Source organism: Eleginops maclovinus, chromosome 13, assembly GCF_036324505.1.
Source record: "Eleginops maclovinus isolate JMC-PN-2008 ecotype Puerto Natales chromosome 13, JC_Emac_rtc_rv5, whole genome shotgun sequence".
Taxonomy (NCBI): Eukaryota; Metazoa; Chordata; class Actinopteri; order Perciformes; family Eleginopidae; genus Eleginops; species Eleginops maclovinus.
In genome coordinates, this window is record NC_086361.1 from 9,378,639 (window position 1) to 9,400,972 (window position 22,334).

General features: G+C 42.8%; 1 protein-coding gene and 1 long non-coding RNA gene across 3 annotated transcripts in view; one reads left to right on the forward strand and one right to left on the reverse strand.

Moving 5' to 3' along the window:
- Positions 1-19,019, forward strand: part of LOC134875047 (ephrin type-A receptor 7-like) — a 157,442-nt gene extending 138,423 nt beyond the window's left edge. The window contains 8 exon segments of the mRNA XM_063899447.1: positions 5,087-5,272; positions 7,956-8,017; positions 8,532-8,648; positions 8,979-9,065; positions 9,423-9,575; positions 15,485-15,675; positions 16,282-16,446; positions 16,906-19,019. Coding sequence (XP_063755517.1) covers positions 5,087-5,272; positions 7,956-8,017; positions 8,532-8,648; positions 8,979-9,065; positions 9,423-9,575; positions 15,485-15,675; positions 16,282-16,446; positions 16,906-17,020 — 1,076 coding nt within the window. The 3' untranslated portion in view covers positions 17,021-19,019.
- LOC134875052 (uncharacterized) lies at positions 9-3,966 on the reverse strand. Of its 2 annotated transcripts, XR_010167159.1 has the most exons (8): positions 3,885-3,966; positions 1,335-1,419; positions 1,075-1,224; positions 829-980; positions 570-706; positions 363-456; positions 163-274; positions 9-55 (listed from the first exon to the last, which is right to left on the reverse strand). It is a non-coding gene; the product is annotated as an uncharacterized LOC134875052 (long non-coding RNA). The 2 variants fall into 2 exon arrangements; XR_010167158.1 differs by lacking the exon at positions 3,885-3,966 and having other exon boundaries at positions 1,335-2,910.
- Positions 19,020-22,334: the final 3,315 nt, after the last annotated feature.

Consider the following 22,334-nt stretch of genomic DNA (forward strand, 5'->3'; position numbering starts at 1 on the left):
GTAAGGACTTGGTCGGCAGTAAAGGGTCTAGTACGCCCATGGCCTGGACCACCAACTTTAGAAAAAGACAATTTTGTTGTTACTCTTTATAACTACACAGTTTTATATCCTCCTGTCAACACATTTCACAGGTTGATAATTCCACCTCATGATAAATATTACCTTTAGGAGATCTACTAACTGCTGGACCTCTTTCCTCTGCAGCTTTTCTTTGAATAGTCTTCAACCGCCATGCAAGGTATCCTGAACCCCTTTCAGGATCGTAGTAATGATCCTATGTATAATGTATGCACAGTGTGATATATACATTCATATGATATCAGCAGTTCGAAGGGCAAATATATTTCAAAACCTTTACTTACATAGCCATTCTGTGAAGATGGGTCTTCAAGATATGGAAACAGAGCGACAATCCCCTGTGCATACATCACTCTCACACTCCGGGGCGGAGATGTCCTGGTGTATTCAACAATCAACATTCATAGATAGCATTGAACAACATAACCTAAACAACAATTGCAATAATGTTTAAACAATGTCTCATGATAACGTATTTGAATCTATTTTACCCATGTTTTTCTGTCATCTCTGCGGTAAGTATGTTGATTAGCTGTCTTCTGGTTGAATCTGTAATGGATTTTGTTTTTGCATACTCCTCCATGATACGGTCACCTCCAGGCTTTGTCGTCAAGATTTTTTCAATTAGCTAAGGGATCAAATGTGCAGTATTGTATTTTTAAAATGTCTTGGAAATTACGATACAAATACGATGCACCTCAAATTAAACATGTGACTCAAACTCCACACACGCACACACTGACTACTCACAGCTTTTGCTTCATAGTTGATGCGGCAAGGCCTTTTAGGTTGACTTCCTCCGGCTGCAACTGGTTCCTCAGCTGGGTCACACAAAGAGAAGTTGAGGATCACTGTGTCTTCAGATGCAGTAGAGCGTGGAGATGACGTGGACTGAGGGTTACCTGAGCATTGAGAAATATAAATGCAATTTCATAGTTCAATACATCCACTTCAACCATGTGTGTGTACAGTCATATGCAAGTAGTCAGCAATTACCAGGTGCTTCATTGGCCAATGAAACAAGGAAAGGTCCTTGAGACTCTTTAACGACCTCCTCAAAAACCTCAGCGTCGACCTCTGTGTTGGACTGGTCATGGATCTTGATGTCCAACCGTCTATCTTCATCGATGTTAAATTTAATACTCACTAAGTAAAATAAATAAATAGTGCACAAACATTTCTGATGAGAAATAATTGCAATATGCAATTGCAACTTGAACAAATTAGGCTACTTTCAATCCAAATTAAGTGCCTACCTTCTCTCAAGAAATCACCAAATGTTACTTCAGGCAGCTTTATGTACTTCTGCTCTCCACCAAACGAAACACGCAGCAGCATTTTCTGTAAAATTTAAGGAAGGTTGAATAACTGTTAATATCCATCAAAATATTCTCTGAAGAATCAGAGCAAAGTTATTAGAAAACGTAATTGTCTAATAAACACTCACGGAGTTATGGTACCAATAGGCTAATTTAGGGGGTGCAAATAAACTTGTTAGCTGACCTTCAGTCTTCCTAATGACTTTCTTTGCAATTCAGCAATTGTTGAAATAACTCAAGACTATTTCTGGTTTCAGACAGGCACAAATTAAGCACGAGAACATAACATCTTGCAAATGATGGCACCTTGGGCAGAAACCAGGTTGTCAAGCTAACTTGCTAACATTTTGGTAATGCTACGTTAAAGTCACATTGGGCAGAAACCACGTTGTCAAGCTAACTTGCTAACATTTTGGTAATGCTACGTTAAAGTCACATTGGGCAGAAACCACGTTGTCAAGCTAACTTGCTAACATTTTGGTAATGCTACGTTAAAGTCACATTGGGCAGAAACCACGTTGTCAAGCTAACTTGCTAACATTTTGGTAATGCTACGTTAAAGTCACATTGGGCAGAAACCACGTTGTCAAGCTAACTTGCTAACATTTTGGTAATGCTACGTTAAAGTCACATTGGGCAGAAACCACGTTGTCAAGCTAACTTGCTAACATTTTGGTAATGCTACGTTAAAGTCACATTGGGCAGAAACCACGTTGTCAAGCTAACTTGCTAACATTTTGGTAATGCTACGTTAAAGTCACATTGGGCAGAAACCACGTTGTCAAGTGTTAGAAATAATCAATATATTAGAGCGGAACTTTAAAAGATAATTCACTGTTTCTGGACGGATCATATTTGTCCATTTCCGGTAGTATTACAGGATGTTGTTTTTAGCCTCAGATAGCATAAAGCTAATATTGTTTTGTATATATGAGTAGAGGGAGAAGGACCAGTGGAGTTGCATACTAAACACACCGCCTCTACCTCTCACTCATTGGTGCTGCAATGATACAGTTGCCTGTTTAATAACTGATAAACCTCCTAAGAATTGCATAATAGAATATCGTAGATGACAGCTCCAGGACTTCGCTAACAAGATGGCGACGGTGACGTCATAAGAGGACCCGCCCCCGACGACGTCAGCCTATAGAGGAGGATCCAGCCCCCCGCTACCAACCAATGAGAGCACGACAGCGGGGCGCGTCTGATTTTGAAGTTGTTTATTGTATGGTCGGAAAGGGGTGGTTCTATAAAACATGTAAGGATTGTGAAATCGAGCTCTCTTTTGTTCCGGACCGCCAGACAGTAACTACTGATGAGCTCCGCTCAGTCAGTGGCCTGTGGACGCGTGTCCCGGGCTATTGAGCCACAGCTGTGAAGCTTTTGTAAGGCCTACTACTGCATCCTTTTATTAAACACTCCTTTTATAACTTTTAAGGGAGTTTTGCTTTCTTTATTTTAAACCGTCTCCTGGGCTTCAAATAAACGAACATTTCTTACACAAGCTAACTTGCTAACATTTTGGTAATGCTACGTTAAAGTCACATTGGGCAGAAACCACGTTGTCAAGCTAACTTGCTAACATTTTGGTAATGCTACGTTAAAGTCACATTGGGCAGAAACCACGTTGTCAAGCTAACTTGCTAACATTTTGGTAATGCTACGTTAAAGTCACATTGGGCAGAAACCACGTTGTCAAGCTAACTTGCTAACATTTTGGTACATTAACCTAACGTCACCAACCCGGCAGAACAACTTAAATCATCACTACCCTATACATCGCAAAGTGTTAACAAGCAATTACAGTCTGAAATGTGTCATTTCAATTTCGTTATCAACTATATTACTTCCAAGTTCTTAACGTGGTATTGCAGTCAAATGCATCTGAACTTGAAGTCAGTGATACTGATTAGCTAACTACATCTATCTATGCACGTCTAACATAAAATTTTAAAAGCCTACAATCGTCCATCGTCGTCAATATATTGCAAAAAGTTGGTCGTTAGTGGAAAAATATCTAGCTAGATGGTGAAAACCTACAAATGCTCAAATAGAATTACCACGATAGGTCTACAGGGAGAGATGATTTCCAGCGTGCCAGCTCAAGCTCATTGTGTAGTAGTTAGCGTCAAGGCTAACACAATTTGCCCTCATCCAAAATTGATTGTTATACTGTGGTTAACATAACCTATTACATGTACAAAATGGCATTTACAGAAGTAGATTACAAATTCTATGTGCAGGTCAATTTAACTGAGAGAAAAAACGTTTGTCTAAAATGAATATGCCATAGTGTTGCAGCTGATGGTAAGCTCACCCCACGTTTAACCTAGTCAACCGGCTCACTCGAACGTTACCGACGGAGTTTACAATACAATGTAGAGAGGGTAAAAGTAGCCTAACTAACCCCAATCAACATCTACGCAACAAGGCTATGCTACATTAAATACATATGTTTGATGTTGAAAACACAGGACTGCTACTTACCAAACGGCGTCTTTCTCCAGTCGGAGCAGTTTCTGACGTGGTGCAGGTTACAAAACTTCAGAAACAGTGGCGGGAATATTGGAAGGGAATTCATCACGCTGTAGAGTAAATGTTTTCACTGCATGTACACAGAATTTGACTCTCATCTTTAACTCTACTGTTTGGTCAAGTTTACTCTTCACAGTAATGGAAATACACTATCTAGTTTTAAATAACTTAACTCTGAAAAATTAACAACCCATTTTTTACTGTGTAGGAACAAAGTAGGATTGTTTCAATTCTTTGAATTTGCTCCTAAAAAAGGGGTACTTCTGTAATTCAAAGAAGTAAAAGCTGATATATCATAAGTTGAATTTTTCAGTATGGGTCAAACGCCTGCCTAGTAAATGCCCGTCTTTCAAACTCTGCATCCTGAGGGCATATGTCATAAGCCTTATAACCAATCTAAGAAAACTCTAATGATATCGTAATTTTTTAAAGACTTTAGAAAGCCCTTTACAGAGCTACAGAAGACATTTTACATCCGTTTTACAAGCTGACTTTAGTCAAAAAATCGTCTACATTTGTACCTGAGCACTTCGCTGGGAAACATATATCATAAGTATGAGTGGCACACTGGCAATAGAGTGATGCAATTCTTCTCCTTTTCAACCAAAGTAAAATTATTTATAACCTTGCTCCCATTGCAAGAAAAAGTAGGCTAAGTCATGAAGAAGGCAGGCAAACAGAATTTGAGCCATTAGCACACCTGCTGTAATCTTGAGGTAACTCAGGTTTTTTTGCATTTTCCCTTTACCTGCCATGAGAAAAATCGAAGTAACCAGTTCAAGCAGTTTTGCAACTTAATGATCTGCCAAAATCAAGCTTGCCTGTTTGTGTTCTCTGTACTCGATGTTCTGCTGTTTCACCTGCACCCTAGCCAATCTTTGATGTCTCTTTGATCCCTTTGTATTTCATGTCTCGCTCTCCCTCAACAGTGTCTGTTCATTTGCGTCATCTCTGCTCCTCCTTGTCTTTCTCCATTTGATTCTACTCCGTATTCCCACCACTGTGTAACTCCCTCTTCTTCATCCCTCTTTTGTTTAATCTTTACACAGATATTACTCCATATCATCACCATGCCCTTTTCTTTTCCCTGCTATCTCTGGTTTCTCAGTGATCAACAGGGATCATGAGCTCTGATTGTCTGTCTCCCCCTATAGGTGACTTTGGGGAGGTGTGTCGCGGCTGCCTGAAGCTGCCCAGTAAGAGGGAGCTGCCCGTGGCCATAAAGACCTTAAGGGCGGGCTGCTCTGAAAAACAGCGGCGATCCTTTTTAAGCGAGGCCGGCATCCTGGGGCAGTTTGACCACGCCAACATCATCCGGCTGGAGGGTGTCATCACCACGGGTAAGCAGGGTGGGGAGGGAGATCAAGCAGAAAGCAGGAGGTTAAAGGCAGTTTGGGAGGAAGGTGAGCGGGAGAAGATGAAAAGAAGCATAGAAGTGGAGGAAATACTCCGAGGATCAAGGAGAAATGGGAGAGTTTGACCATCTCTAGTATCATAAAGTGGGTTCGTCGCCTCCATCGCCTTGGAGGAAGGGAAAAGGAAGCAGAGGCTGTAGGGGTAAACAATGGAGCTGGATTCCAATATCACACGTGCAGAGGGGGTCACCACTGTTGGCAACTATGAAGCGAGATGGGAAGAAAACTGGGAGACGAGCATATGCAGGAGAAGGAGAGATGATTGGGAAGAGCAGAACCTGACTGCTTCAATATTACACACATTGGGGGGGTCAACACCTTCAGCGAGGAGGGCGGGACAAACTGTGGAAAAGAAGAAAAGGTTGAAGACTAGAGAGCAGGACGCAAGATAGATTCCAACGCTAGCAGCAGCTGAGCTACATCAAGGCCCATTTTACACTGACAGATAGCAATTGAGGTCCTAGAGCGAAAGCAGGATGGAAGGACCGAGAGGGGGAGAAAAACTTGAGGGGAGGAGAGACATGAGCGACGGAGAACATGAGGTAGAGGTTAATAGGAATGGCAGGTGAAGGGAGAAGCTTTAAAGAGTTTGTGAAGTTTTTTTTACTGCCGCAGTGATGCTCAGCATGGTGTGTGTGTGTGTGTGTGTGTGTGTGTGTGTGTGTGTGTGTGTGTGTGTGTGTGTGTGTGTGTGTGTGTGTGTGTGTGTGTGTGTGTGTGTGTGTGTGTGTGTGTGTGTGTGTGTGTGTGTGTGTGTGTGTGTGTGTGTGTGTGGGCAAGGTGCCCAAACACACTGCGCTCAGTAGGATGGCAGCAGATGTGCAGGGTACAGTAATTGGTGCTAGAGACCCAGCGGGGCACTGAGATCCACTCCAATCTCTCCCACCATCACGTGCACTCTCAAACACACACACACACACACACACACATACTCCAATGCATGCTCTCACACACGTACAAAGGTAGTCCCATATGCTCATTTTGTCTTTTGCTTTCATTGACACACACACACACACACACACACACACACACACACACACACAGACACACACACACAGACACACACAAACACACACCTGCCTGCCGCATCACTTGGCATGGAATCACACACACATGCACACAAACAGCACAAACACCCACATAGTGTTAGAGTACAAATCACCTGCTTTACATCACTTACCCCCCCCCTAGATTCTAACTCTTTTCCAGTCCCTCTACCAAACCTGGCCCACCTCATTAATCATCCCGTCCTCTCACCATAATTCAAGGCAACATAGAAATGTAGGTGTGTCCCATTACATGGGAAAGCTTCCTTCTTTCATCTAAGAGTAAACATCCAGCTTCCTACAGGCAGTTTCAGGGTTTGTATGCAGCGGTGGAAGAAGTACTGAGATCCTTAGTAAATATATACACTAACTAACAGTTGTAAATTATAAAATAAAAAAATAGAATTATGATAGAAAAAAAGTTTTAAAAGTGAAATAAACATAATTTATAACCACGTTGATTTCTGTTTTTTATGTTAAATCTTGAAACCAGAAAAGTCTAGCTGGCAGATAAATGTAGTGTGCAGTATCTGAAATGTCATGGAATAGACGGACACCTATAAAGGAAATACTCACGTAAAATTGTTAATAATAGTCGATGACAAGTGTGTATGACTTTGTATATGGATGATGAATTATTTTTCACACAAATCATAACAATTAGTTTTTCTCCGTTTGCATTTCTGTTATATATACTCTCTCAAATACAATGCAGCAGGTGGTCTAATAACACCATTAATTCTAATAACTTTTGAACTCAATTTGTTTGTAGTTGAATGTATCTGTAGCTCTGTGTAACCCAGCACACAGTTAAACTCCTCCTCTCTTGCATTAATTACGAGATGACCTGCGGATCATGGCAGTGTCTCTGTGCGGACTCACTGTTCCCCCGTGTCGTTGGCAACCTTTCCAAATAGCCTCCTGAAAGATCAGTAATACTGGCACACCCTGATTTGCGGATATTATAATACCAAACTATCATTTGTGTTATGCACCTGCAAACAGGGATTGAAAGCATTTGTACACAACTAGGTGTTTGTGTTTTTAGTTGTTTACATATCTTCAGTATGAAGGTTAATTTCCCCCTCTCTCTCTCTCTCTCTCTCCCTCCCTCCCATAATCCACTCCTCCTCTCTCTTGGTTTCCTCTCTACGCCAACTGCTGCAGTCTCATTTTCCTCCTCTGTTCACTTCATAGCACTGCTGGATCTCTGCCATCTGTGCCTGGGCAGTAAGTGTGTGTGGGTGTGTGTGAGCATGTGTGCAGTGTATACGAACATGCACTGTGTGTGTGAGCGTTTGAGGGTCGTTAAACTTGCTGAGACAGCCAGGGAAGCACACAGGTTCTCCTGGCTTCACCACAGTTCACTGGGTGAGGAATGGCTTTGCACAATGCCTGCCGTGCTGCCAAGTGGACCACACTCACTTCGTTCTCCCCACCCCTCCCTCTCTGTGTGTCTTCGTCTCTATTACCGCTCTCACTTTCCCTTCTTCCCTCTATTCTCTCCATTTTTACCTCAATTTAACTTATGTAAATACTATACTCTCTTTGTCTTTCTCCAGGTAACACCATGATGATCATTGTGGAGAGCATGACTAACGGATCCTTAGATTCCTTCCTCAGGGTGAGTTTTTTGTGCAATTTGTCTGAGTGTAACCTAAACGCTCCATGTTTAATAGCAAAACGTAGCCTCATCATTATCATGTGTTTCCCAGCCGTTTCACAAACAAGGCATTTTGTTCTAATGATCTTAAATCCTCTATTATTACAGCGCAGTCCTAGGGCAGCAGTACTCGTGCTTATTACAGTAATAAGGGAAACGCACCATAATTAACAGCACAAATGGAGTGTTTCTGCCTAAATATGCTGTAAACCTCTGTGAACTGTTATCGTGCCCCTCTGCTCTGTGAACCACTGTGGCATGGTTTATAATGATACAAGTTTGTTATTTATTCTCCAAATAAAGGGATTCAGCTCAGTGAGCCCTACATTGTACTATAGTAGCAAATGTACCCTTTCTTTGGACACAAATAACATATACAGTCGACTTGTGTTTTCCTTCTCTTTTCTTTCATTTCTCTTCCAATTCACCTGCTCCCTGTTCTTTTTCACGTATTTCTGTCTCTGTTGAACCCCAGAAACATGAGGGCCAGATGAGTGTAATGCAGCTGATGGATATGCTGACCGGCGTGGCATCGGGGATGAAGTACCTCACCGAAATGGGTTTCATCCACAAAAGGCTGGCCGCACACAAGGTAAGGTGGGAGGAGACCAGATGGATGATGTATGGCTCAGGCTTTTTCAGGTCTTTCAAATGAAGCGGCAAGCATCTTTGACAATCCCTCGCCTGATTTGTGAAATTGAAACTACCAATACTGTCAAGATCTTTTTGTCATATTTAGATTTCACTGTGTGAGACTGTCTCTCAAACTGTAAATGCAGTGGGCACGTTGCGGGAAAAACAGGGCACTTTGCTTTTGTAAACATCAATTTGTAAACTGGTGCGATAAAAGCTTTACCCACCAGGGTGTTGTGAGCTCACACGGGGTTTGTTTCCTCTCTAAATGTAACCAATGCTCTCTTAGGTCCTGGTTAACTCCAACCTGGGCTGCAAGGTCTCTGGCTTCAGACCTCTTCAGGAGGACAAGATAGAGGCCATCTACACCACACTGGTAAGGAAAGAACTAAAACACGTGCAGCCAGGAAGTTTTATTTTACATTCTACTTTCCCTATTAATGACCAAGGTAAAAAGTTCACACATGTACCGGTGTACTTTTAAACGAGTTAACACGTCATGTCAGGTTCAGTTGAGTTCATATAATTAAGCTTTCAGATGAAAAAATATATATTCCAGGGCTTTTATTTCCCTGGATATTTTTGGGTTCCACTCAAGGTGAACCTCTAACGATTCTTTTGATCTACTAAAAATATGTTCAAAGCTGTTCAAAGAGAATATTAAAGCTTTACTTCTACGAACTCTCCACACCCTTTTCCTCCACGTCTCACCTCTGCCCCCCCCCCCCTGCAGCATGGAGGCAAAAGTGTAGTGCTGTGGACCGCTCCGGAAGCCATCCAGTACCACCGCTTCTCCTCCGCCTCGGATGTCTGGAGCTTCGGCATCGTCATGTGGGAGGTCATGTCCTATGGAGAGAGACCCTACTGGGATATGGGCAACCAGGATGTAAGTGTGTGTGTGTGTGTGTGTGTGTGTGTGTGTGTGTGTGTGTGTGTGTGTGTGTGTGTGTGTGTGTGTGTGTGTGTGTGTGTGTGTGTGTGTGTGTGTGTGTGTGTGTGTGTGTGTGTGTGTGTGTGTGTGGTGCTTTTTATTAAGCTCCCCAGTCATGTCCTTTATATTCCACCCTCCATTTTTTTTTAGATTATCTGCACTTTACCAATCTCCCTCTCTCTTTCACCTCCCTCTATCAATGAACTCTGTATCCATGCCTAGCTTGGATCTTATTAAAAGAAAGCCACAGTACCTCTGAAAGCTTTGGCCATGCCTAAGCCCCCCTCTTTAAGTCTGCATCAGCTCCATGACCAATCCTGTTTTCTCTTAAGGACGCATTGACCCCTTTCTAGTGGCCCTCCGCCTGTCCTAGAGTGCCATCCCGCTCTTAAAAGTGTTCAAAAATCCTTTTGGAAAAATTCCTCTTTCAGGAAATGTAAAGCTCTTGCTATTTGAGGGTTGAAGAGATTGTCCAGTCAACAGGACACCACTGCTTGTTGCCACAAACCTGTACTTTACAAGTCAATGTGGGCGGGTGCTCAGTTTTTCTATTGGTATTTGTCCTTCAAAAAATATGTTGTTTTTATTTCACTTTTTGAAGGAAGAAATGCTTCTCAAGTTTCAGTGAATGAGTGATGCTGATCTGCATGAAAGGTCATTATGTCATAGTTAAAAAGCAACACGTTTTTAACATGTTCCATTTTCGACTTTCGAGTTATTAAGCAGGCACATAAATAGATTCCTTTGTGGTGCCCTTTCACAAAGCAAGAGGACGTTTCCTCTTAACCCGGTTCATATTATCAAACTTGCCAATAGAGAGGGCAAAGTTCAAGCTTGTAGAGCGGCAGGCACATTAGTCCACTTTAAATTGATACATTATATCATGACATAATTGTTGCTCGGCCTGTCCACCTGTGATCCATCGTAACCTTTACCTCCCCGCTTTGATTAAATGGAAATGTCAAATTCTGAAAAGCATTTTCTGAATGCTCTTTAGTGAGATAGGAGCTTAAGGGGCTGAGAGGAGGGTGGGGTGGGCAGTGGAGAGAAAAGAAAGAGTGTTTTAGGAAATAATGCCGCTGATGGAGGTCATTATTGTGATCATGCTACTATTTCCTGCTTTCAGGAGATTGTGTTTCGTTGAGTGATACAGGAGTAGGACATATCTCATCCTACTCCCAGAGTAAATCTCTCATCAGGTGTTGTTGAATGGATTTTGAATGGGGGACAACATTAGTTTGATGGAGAAGCGAGGATCATTGAGGGAGTCTGGAGGGATGCTTTTATGCTCTGCTATTTGAAGACAGTGAGGTTTCACAAGGGATGGTAGAAAAAGGATTCATTGTATGTTGTAGCTTATCTCTAAGAGTGGCTCAGGTGGTCTATTTGTTTCATCTGTAATGTTTCCTTATTTTGTTTTATTCATAGCCCTGCAACATATTGTATTAAAGGAAATTAAACAGCATATTGAAGGAAGTCAATGGCGGCTGAGAGGACGCTGGCGTGAATGTCGCCGCTTCTCAGTTCTCCAAAGTTCTCCAACTCGCTAAAATTATCAGACTCCAAACTTGGATTCCTACCTCTGAATCGCGGGTCTACAGGTTGCTGCTACAGGGATTTGCAAATCGCTGTTGTTTACGAGTTGATCTGCTTACTAGTAGGCATCAATCTCGCGTCGCTACATTCTCGTCAGCCTGTGTAATCTGCGTATACTTTTCATTCATTTCAAGACGATCTGTGGACTACCACCAACGAGAGTGTTCGTGTTACGGATACCCTGCTTGACACAGATCAACAGTGCTGCAACTGACCTGGTTCACCCGGACTGCCTCCTCCATAATAGTCTTGCTGAAGTTTTCCTGTTCGTAGTTAGCCGCCGCGCTAGCAGGCTAACACTTTCTGGTGCTCTTAGCTGGATAGCTAGGATGCGCTGTCTCGCTGCCATGACTCTCTACTCTGCGGCTGAACTTCTAAAACTCAGCACTCTCTCTTCTCCGAACTGTCTTGAGGTCATCAGATCTCTCTGCCTACTTCGTCGCCCCCGCTACGTGCATAGGGCTGCCAGGCACAAGTTTGTTTACATGGATAATACTCTTGCTGTCCCCTCAGTTAGGTGCACCGCTTCTCTGCTGCAACGTCATCATAACAAACCACGCCCACTTGCTGTCAACCGGTGTCCTCTGCTCCCCATCAATTGCACTGTGACCCCTGCTGCTGCCTCCATGAATAGGGCTGCCACATTTATGTTATTAAACACTCGCTCACTAAATAACAAAGCCCCACTAATTTATGAAGTTATTCTGGATAAAAAGCTGGACTTCCTATGTCTGACAGAGACATGGCAGAGCCAGCAGGACTTCGTAACTCTTAACCAAGCCACTCCCCCAGACTATGTGTATCTTCATAAGGCCCGTAGCCTTGGCCGTGGTGGTGGGCTAGCTGTTATTCATCGATCTAATATACTGGTCAAAGAATTTCCAGTCAGCTCCACTTCCTTCGAAAGTCTCCATTTTGCATTGGCAGGCGCTACACAGCTCCAAGTGCTGCTTATCTACCGGCCGCCTAAAGCCTCCACCCACTTCTTGTCAGAGCTCTCCGGGTTGCTTGCCACCATCTGCCCCATGTACCCATCTACTATTTTAATGGGTGACTTTAACATTCATGTGGACTCGGCTAACTGCCCCTTTGCCTCTGACTTTTTGTCACTATTGGACTGTTTTAGTATTGCGCAACATGTGCATGTTCCAACACACACCAAGGGGCACACCCTTGACCTTGTGTGCTCCACTGGAATCACCCCCTGTCATCTCCAGTGTGATGACCTGGCTATTTCGGACCATCTCGCCATCTCATTCTCTGTTTCTGTGCCCCTTCCCAGTCAGCCCAGTAAACGAACCATCACATTTCGGAAAACCAAACAGGTCTGCACATCCCTGTTGTCTTCCACCCTTGTGACCCACCTGGCCACTCCCCCTCTTAACACCACCGTGGATGGTCTGGTGGAACACTACAATACTGCTCTCTCCCTCAGTCTGGACTCAGTTGCCCCTCCCATAACCCGGTTGGTCTCATTTGCACGCCCCGCTCCCTGGTTTACTCCTGAGCTCCGCCTCATGAAAGCAGCCGGCCGCCAGCTTGAGAGGCGCTACAGGACATCTGGCCTCACCGTACACCATGAGGCCTACAAAGACCACATCAGGGACTACAAGGAGGCTCTCTTGAAGGCGAAGACACTCTACTACTCCATACTTATTAATAACCAACAAAACCACCCTAAAAAGCTTTTCATAACAATCAACCGACTACTGCGCCCTCCTGATTCCCCCCAACCCTCTGATGCAGCTGATCTGTGTTCCAGGTTCCTGGACTTCTTTCAGAAAAAAGTGGAAACTATTCATAATCACCTTCTGCAATATTCTACGCCACCCCCCCCTTCTCCCCACCATCCTGGTGCCGACACCCCTACTGCCTGCCCACTGCAGTGTTGCCTCTCCTCCTTCACCATGTTGGACACTGACCAGGTGCATGACTTGGTGTCCAAAGCGAAGACCTCCTCCAGCCAGCTGGACCCCATGCCTACCACCCTGGTGAAGACCTGCCTCCCTGTCATCTCTGCCTCTATTGCCGCCATCATAAACTGCTCACTGGACTCTGGTGTGGTGCCCTCAGGCTTCAAAACAGCTGCAGTCATTCCCACCTTGAAAAAGCCCGGTCTGGACCCTGACGACCCTAACAACTATCGTCCAATCTCCAACCTTCCTTTCCTAAGTAAAATTCTGGAAAGAGCAGTGGCTTCCCAGCTTCAACATCACATGTCACACCATGAGCTCTTTGAACCCCTCCAATCTGGCTTCAGAACTCAACACAGCACCGAGACCGCCCTCATTAAAATCACTAACGACCTGCTCACTGCCGCCGACAATGGCCTCATCTCCATCCTCATCCTCCTCGACCTCTCTGCAGCCTTTGACACAGTGTCCCACTCCATCCTCCTCTCCCGTCTCACTGAGCTCATCGGCCTCAGGGGCTCAGCTCTCTCCTGGTTTCAGTCCTACCTTTCCAACCGCAAACAATATGTCACCCTGAAAGATGCCAACTCCATCCTGGCCCCAGTCAATCATGGCGTACCCCAGGGATCTGTGCTCGGCCCTCTCCTCTTCACCATCTACATGCTCCCCCTCGGCCAAATTATTCGTCACCACGGCCTCAGTTTCCACTGCTACGCCGACGACACTCAACTGTACATCAGCACCAAACCCTCCACTCTGCTCCCACCTGGCCCACTCATCAACTGTCTGCAAGAACTAAAAACCTGGATGACCTCTAACCTCCTCAAACTCAACAGCAATAAAACTGAGCTCATGGTTGTGGCGCCCAAGCCACTGCTCAGGAAGGTTGGGGATCTTCTCCTGGAAGTGGATGGCTGCTACATCACCCCATCACCCGTTGTCCGCAACCTGGGTGTCATTCTCGACCCCACTCTATCATTCCAGTCCCACATTAACAACATCACTAAATCTGCATTCTACCACCTGAAAAACATCTCAAGACTCCGACCCTCACTTTCAGCCTCAGTAACCGAAACCCTCATTCACTGCTTCATCTCCACCCGCCTGGATTATTGCAATGCCATCCTCACAGGTCTCCCCTCAAAAACCCTGGACAGACTGCAATATGTACAGAACTCTGCTGCTAGGGTCTTAACTGGCATTAAGCCCTGGCAGCACATCACCCCCACCCTCATGCAGCTCCACTGGTTACCTGTCAAATTCCGCATCAAATTCAAAATCCTATTACTCACCTACAAGTCCCTCCACGCCCTTGCCCCCCGTTACCTCTCCGACCTCCTACACCCCTACACCCCCCTGCGGTCCCTCAGGTCCTCTGTCAAGGACCAGCTGGCAGTACCCCGCACCCGACTTAAGACTTTTGGGGACAGGGCCTTTTGTGTGTCTGCCCCTACCATGTGGAACCAACTCCCCCCACACATCCGCTGTGCCCCCTCAGTTGATTCATTTAAAAAGCACCTCAAGGCACACCTTTTCTCTGAGGCCTATGGACTTTAACCGCTTCACAACCCCACCTGGCGCCCTGCGCACTTGCACCCTCACTCACTCTCACACACGCACTCACACACACACACACACACACACACACACACTCTTTGTAAAGCGACCTTGAGAGTCCTGAAAGGCGCTATATAAAATTAATTTATTATTATTATTATTATTATTATTAAAATGTTCAAATATTTTCTTGATAGGATTGATTTGATTGTAATACCCCATCAAATATCCTGTGAAGTGACATTGAATATCCTGACCTTTAAATCCACACACAGTCATGCAGCCCTGTTGAATTCAGCATTGTTCACTTTCTGCACATCCCTTTAAACTCGTTACTATGTATTTGTATTCCCTTTTTTGTTGTAGTTTAAGTCGGGACATAAAAGCAGATTTGTTTTCAATTCATATTGTTGAGGCCAGCAATATCTCTCTGCTGAAATCTGTTTATTTTGCATATGCTGCTGATTTGCAAGATGACCTTAAAGGATGCTGCCTCAATTTGCTCAATTACAAAAAAAAGAAAAAAGATGCAATATATGGTGGTGTAATTAGTGACAAGAAAATGAAAACACCAGCATTTTTCTACACAGAGTATGACCTCTACTTTCAAAAGACTTTATTCTTGGCAACTTAGTCACTGTAAAGGAACAAAAAAGGTTTTAAATACCTTACTGTTGTTTTTTAAGTATGACAAAACATCCCCCTTTCTTCCTAACCATTCACAAACATGCAAAACTACTTCTAAATGTTCTTACCTCATACTGTATATATTTTTGTATTTTTCTGCATTTGCTGTAGGTGATCAAGGCGATCGAGGATGGTTTCAGGCTGCCGGCTCCAGTAAACTGCCCCCCACATCTCCACCAGCTGATGCTGGACTGTTGGCAGAAGGAGAGAACGGAGAGGCCCAGCTTCAGCCAGATCCACTCAGCCCTCAGCAAGAGCATTCGCTCCCCCGATGGCATTGGGTCCTCCACGTTGTCACGCAGGTACTGGGGCATTAATAACTGTCTATGCTTACTGTCAAACAGTAGCTGATTAGTTGTGGGATCATATCTTTTTTTACCCAATATCAATGATCAATTACTGTCAAAAAAAAAAGGCTCAAATCTCCTAGTAAAGAGAGTATGTGCACAAGGACCTATAATCCTTGATACTTTGAGATGCTTTTGATGATTGGGCTGCATTCTGGTTGGACTATAGTGTGTAGAAATTGAAGAAATCAGCTTTAGATGCCAACATAAAAAATGTATAGTTTAACCCATAAAATAAGCCATAGTTTGTTGTATAAAAGAAATCACTAAAATGCATTTTATAGAATGACCGTTTGTCATAAAAAGACCAAAAGTCATCTTAGTATGCCAGAATTGTTTTATTAATAAATGGCCAAACATAGTATGCCCCAAATATCATTTACACGGAATACGATAGAATGCCATAAAAAAAGATCAGCTTAGTATGCACAGAAAATCATGAACAAAAAAACAAAAGTATAGAAAAAAAACAGGATGTCAGTAAGGTGTGGCAAAAAAAGTCACTAGGGTACAGTCTGTTTTCCTATCTTCCCAATCAACAACAAATGTATTCTTCTCCAGAACCCTGAGTTCCTCCATCACGCTCGCAGAGAGGCCGCTGCACTCCTTCCCAGCCTTTAACTCTGTGGGGGAGTGGCTGGATGCGGTGGACATGGGCCGATACAAGGACAACTTCACCGCTGCGGGATACTGCTACCTGGAGTCTGTGGCACGGATGACTGTCCAGTGAGTGACTCTATTCTACGTTCTCACTGACACTTTCATTTCCTGTTGGGTGGCTCACTGAGATAATATAGAACAGATCTGTAAAAACAAAACTGCATGAACAAATTAAATGTTCTGGTTTCTTAATTGTGCAGATTTGCTGCATTTTTTGTCTTATGTGATACAGATGTTATGAATTTGACTTGGGCTTTAGGAAATTATAGTTTCTAAAAGAAAACATTGTTACTATGCTGCTCTTAGGTTACTCTTAAATACACAATGTTTTTAGGGTCTTTTCATGGTAATTCTGCTACAACAGTATTCCATTTTTTGTCTTTGCAAAAAGGTCTAACAGTTCTTAGTGTTGGGGAAATATTTTCTCAGGGGATAAATTATCATTAGAAACATGTTTTTCTTATGTAATCCAGTGAAATACATTTGAATAACATTGTTGGTACATCTCGATGTGTGTGTCCACAGAGATGTGCTGAGTCTTGGCATCACTTCCCTTGAGCACCAGAAGCTGATACTGGCCGCCATCCAGACCCTCAGAGCGCAGGTCATTCAAATGCACGGGCGCGGTGTGCAGGTCTAACTAACAGGGGGACGCGCCTGCTCTCAACCTGCACCTGCAGACCCACGTGTGTGCAGATGGATGATGGGGGAGAGAACAGGAGAAAAAGGAGAGAGCACTCTTCCTGTCTGAAGGAAAGAAGAGCAGATCTTTCAGCTAGCTGCACTCTATCTACTCCTCCTTCCCACACGTCCTCATGCCTTCCTTGATTCCTTTCTTCCTTATTTTTATGAAACCTCTCAGAGATGAGTTCCTGTTGCCGTAGGGGACAGCAGAGGATTGATGGCACTTGACTTTTTTTTGTGACCTCTATCTGCACTTCAATAACAATGTCAGCTCAATCATGCTGCTTCTGGATCAGTGCGTAAAGGCAGATGATATATTACCTGAGCAGGACGCTCTCTGTGTGAAACTGACCTCCAAGATGTCGGACTGCCGACTAGTGCTTAAAGGAAAAATATAAGGGTAGAATTTCCCTTTAACACAACATTGATTGACTAAAAACAGGAACTATTTCCTTGGCCTTGGATCAACTGCTCTGATAAAGAATCATATCAATGTATGTCAGAGCTGATTTCAGAGGTTTCTGATGACCCAACATGGCTGCAGTAGCTTAAGAAGACTGTGCTGTCCCATCTCAAGGATCCAGTAAGAGTGAGGTTAGATGATGCCTCAAAAAGGCTAGCATAGCATACAATGAATTAGTGGTATATACAGTGTGCAGACGGGATGAACACAGCTACAGCAGGTCCGAGGACGTTCAGGAACGTCAAACTGTTTTTTTTGTCTCCCTTGGGGCTACTGATGGTCAAACAAAAGCTGCAGGATATAATTGTAAAGGTTGAAAAAGTGTGTTTGATTGTTCATTAATTTGTTGCGCGTCACTGTCTGTTTCACTTTCATCGTTTTTTTAAATTTCTCTTCTTTCCAGTTGTTTACTTTGTGCATTTAAAACATCTAAAGGCTTATTTATGGTTCAACGTCGACGCAACGCAAGGTACCTTACGGACCCATTGCATCGTTTCGGGCCCTCCTTGCGTCGTTGCGTGCACCTCCCAAAAATGGTAACCTTGCGTTGAGGCGACGTAGCCGTAAGTGCTGTGATTGGTCCGCTAAAACGACAAACGTCATTTTGCTTTTCCCCGTTTTCCTACAATCCATAAAGACCAAGCAGAAGAGTGTCTGGTGAACGTCTGGTAAACAAATACAACGAGCGCCGACGATAGACATCAAAAGAATCTTGGTCAGTCTTTACAAAAAACATTGCGCCCCATATCGTAGTAGCGATGAATTGCATTGCGTCACGTAAATCTGATGCAGAACTATAAATGTTCACGGCTGTTGCGTTACGTCGAACCATATATCGGCCTTAACTCTCCCTTTACCCTGCTGGATGCCTACTCCATACCGTGATCCTCCTCTCACTACTCTGTATAGAGCACGGGCTAATTCTGGAAGATGGCCAGATTCAGATATTTATCCATATTTATTTATGTTTACAGACTGTACCACAAGCCGCTGTAAAGAAGAGGTTAAGAGGGGTTATTTAACTTATAGTATTTAAAAAAAAGAAGCAGTTGTGTTCTTGTTTTGTTTCTTCATTTTACTGCTGAGTTTATAACTGAACAAATGAGTAGTTTTGTACACTGGAGGGTTTTTACTGTCAGCACACAGTATCTGTGTATTCTTGAACACTGGAGCTGGTACGGTTAAAATTTAGGTCCATTATCTTTGGATTCTCTGTATACATTACAGTGTGTGTGTTGCAGTATGAATACAGTATTAAGGAATGTCATATGGACTTTTTTTTCTCTATGTAAATGTTGGATTATCATGTTGAATTTTGCGTTGCTGTTAATATCGGGCTCTGCCATGCTACGTGGTTGCACTTTTTTCCCAGATACATCCCAGAAATCTCCCTGTACAGCGATCTCCCCTTTTTTTTCAATACCGGAGACTTGAGGGAGGAAGTTTATTGGGGCATTATTTGATTATCAAAGATTTTCACAAGAGAAGGTACAGTGGGGCAAAAAAGTATTTAGTCAGCCACCAATTGTGCAAGTTCTCCCATTTAAAAAGATGAGAGAGGCCTGTAATTTTTATCATAGGTATACCTCAACTATGAGAGACAAAATGAGAAAAAAAAAATCCAGGAAATCACATTGTAGGATTTTTAAAGAATTTATTTTCAAATTATTGTGGAAAATAAGTATTTGGTCAATAACAAAAGTTCATCTCAATACTTTGTTATATACCCTTTGTTGGCAATGACAGAGGTCAAACGTTTTCTGTAAGTCTTCACAAGGTTTTCACACACTGTTGCTGGTATTTTGGCCCATTCCTCCATGCAGATCTCCTCTAAAGCAGTGATGTTTTGGGGCTGTCGCTGGGCAACACGGACTTTCAACTCCCTCCAAAGATTTTCTATGGGGTTGAGATCTGGAGACTGGCTAGGCCACTCCAGGACCTTGAAATGCTTCTTACGAAGCCACTCCTTCGTTGCCCTGGCGGTGTGTTTGGGATCATGGTCATGCTGAAAGACCCAGCCACGCTTCATCTTCAGTGCCCTTGCTGATGGAAGGAGGTTTTCACTCAAAATCTGACGATACATGGCCCCATTCATTCTTTCCTTTACACGGATCAGTCGTCCTGGTCCCTTTGCAGAAAAACAGCCCCAAAGCATGATGTTTCCACCCCCATGCTTCACAGTAGGTATGGTGTTCTTTGGATGCAACTCTGCATTCTTTCTCCTCCAAACACGACGAGTTGAGTTTTTACCAAAAAGTTCTATTTTGGTTTCATCTGACCATATGACATTCTCCCAATCCTCTTCTGGATCATCCAAATGCCCTCTAGCAAACTTCAGACGGGCCTGGACATGTACTGGCTTAAGCAGGGGGACACGTCTGGAACTGCAGGATTTAAGTCCCTGGCGGCGTAGTGTGTTACTGATGGTAGCCTCGGTTACTTTGGTCCCAGCTCTCTGCAGGTCATTCACTAGGTCCCCCCGTGTGGTTCTGGGATTTTTGCTCACCGTTCTTGTGATCATTTTGACCCCACGGGGTGAGATCTTGCGTGGAGCCCCAGATCGAGGGAGATTAGCAGTGGTCTTGTATGTCTTCCATTTTCTAATAATTGCTCCCACAGTTGATTTCTTCACACCAAGCTGCTAACCTATTGCAGATTCAGTTTTCCCAGCCTGGTGCAGGTCTACAATTTTGTCTCTGGTCTCCTCTGACAGCTCTTTGGTCTTGGCCATAGTGGAGTTTGGAGTATGACTGTTTGAGGTTGTGGACAGGTGTCTTTTATACTGATAACGAGTTCAAAAAGGTGCCATTAATACAGGTAACGAGTGGAGGACAGAGGAGCCTCTTAAAGAAGAAGTTACAGGTCTGTGAGAGCCAGAAATCTTGCTTGTTTGTAGGTGACCAAATACTTATTTTACCGAGGAATTTACCAATTAATTCATTAAAAATCCTACAATGTGATTTCCTGGATTGTTTCCCCCATTCTGTCTCTCATAGTTGAAGTGTACCTATGATGAAAATTACAGGCCTCTCTCATCTTTTTAAATGGGAGAACTTGCACAATTGGTGGCTGACTAAATACTTTTTTGCCCCACTGTACCTTCATTTCTGACTGAAATATTGTAACTGGTTTGTATTTGGAACAAAATTAGTTTTTTCTCCTTGTACGCTACTTTCTCTGTATCCGTTTTGTCAAATTAAATCTTTATAGATCAAATCACACATAAAATATCAGAACAAACACTTATGGTCCCTTTTGACACACAAGACTACATCCACACACACACATACAGAAGCTTTCACACAAACTGGACCTCTCAACACGATGAATGAGACTTTCCCTCTGTCCCTCTTTCTGTTACTGTGACCATTATGATATATGTTTAATACTGTAAATATGTACTTGAAAATGCTAAATCTATTTTTATAATTTGTTTGAGAAACGATGTGTTGAATATAATATCTGCTCACTGTGTAAGGGTTCTATTTGTTGAATTTAGGGCCATAGCCAAGAAAAGCTGTTTGGAATATAAAATTTTAAAAAAAATGTTTTTTTGTTAGTTTTTTGATGATTTTTACCTGTTAGAAGAAAATCGGATGGCTGTTGCAATATTGAAACGTGTTATTAAAAAATAAAAAATCTCCAATACAAACAATTGTTTTTGCTCCTTTTCTACTATGTCTCATTCTACATTTGATAAGACTGATACTGGACTGTTGATACCAATATTTTAGGGTGTTAAAACAAAAAACAACATTATTGTGAATTTTTTCGATGTACTACTATGTTACTTTATGTTTCAGGAAACTCCAACCTGCTGTCTGAGAGTAATGCTCATCCTATCAGAGTAACTACAAAAACAGCAGGTAGGTCATTGTGCAATTACAAATGTCTTCATCAGCTTTACTTCCATAAAGTGTTTTAAAATATATACCATTAATAGACAGTATGCAGATAAAGGAGAATATGATATGCCTTCATGTGCACAATTTGTTTCTGCTGCACATATTGTGATTTATTTCTGAGCCACCACACTGAAATCTTCAGGACTTGAATAACAGTTGGATGTGTAGATTTAGATTTATATATGGACTGCATTTACCTTTTATTCATCAAGATAAACAAAATACGTTTTAGTGAGAAAAACTGAATGTTGATAAACTTTCTTTGCTTTCTACCATTTCCTTTTGCCAGGTTTTGAGATGTCCTTGATGTATGCTTCCATCTCAATAAAATTGCAGTTAACAACATTTCAACTTGTGCTATACAAAACCTTGAATTTAAACTAAAGAAGATCCATCAGAAAAACCTGTTTCCAGTCCCACAAGGTTTAAGGAGTGTTTAGAGGGATTTTTGTTCTGGAACGACAGATTTGTTTAATTGTAAAGATGTTACAACGTTGATTTTGGATTGGTGACAAACTTCTTTGATATCCATAAAAAAACTAGCCAAAATCTAAACTAAAAGTGAGGAACATTTTTTTTTACGATCTGTATCAATCGACTCTTTAGAATAACTTTTGTTTCTGCATCTTGCCTAAGGTAACGGGGGAAATGCATTAAACAGTTGAACACTTTAGTTGTAAGGGGTCAAAATGAAAAACTTTGTCTAACCTTCGACTTCACCTCTGCATTGATTCTTTAGAGCTCACTCTACATAGGCCTCGTGCTACTTGCTTATCGAGGTGCTATGGGGTTATTACCCTGTATCCTCTTACCACAACTTCAGCTTGCAGTCGCCTCTCCTGGCCTACTTCATGGTCATGGTTTTCTCTCTCCTCTACCATGTGAACTTATTGAGTTTCTCT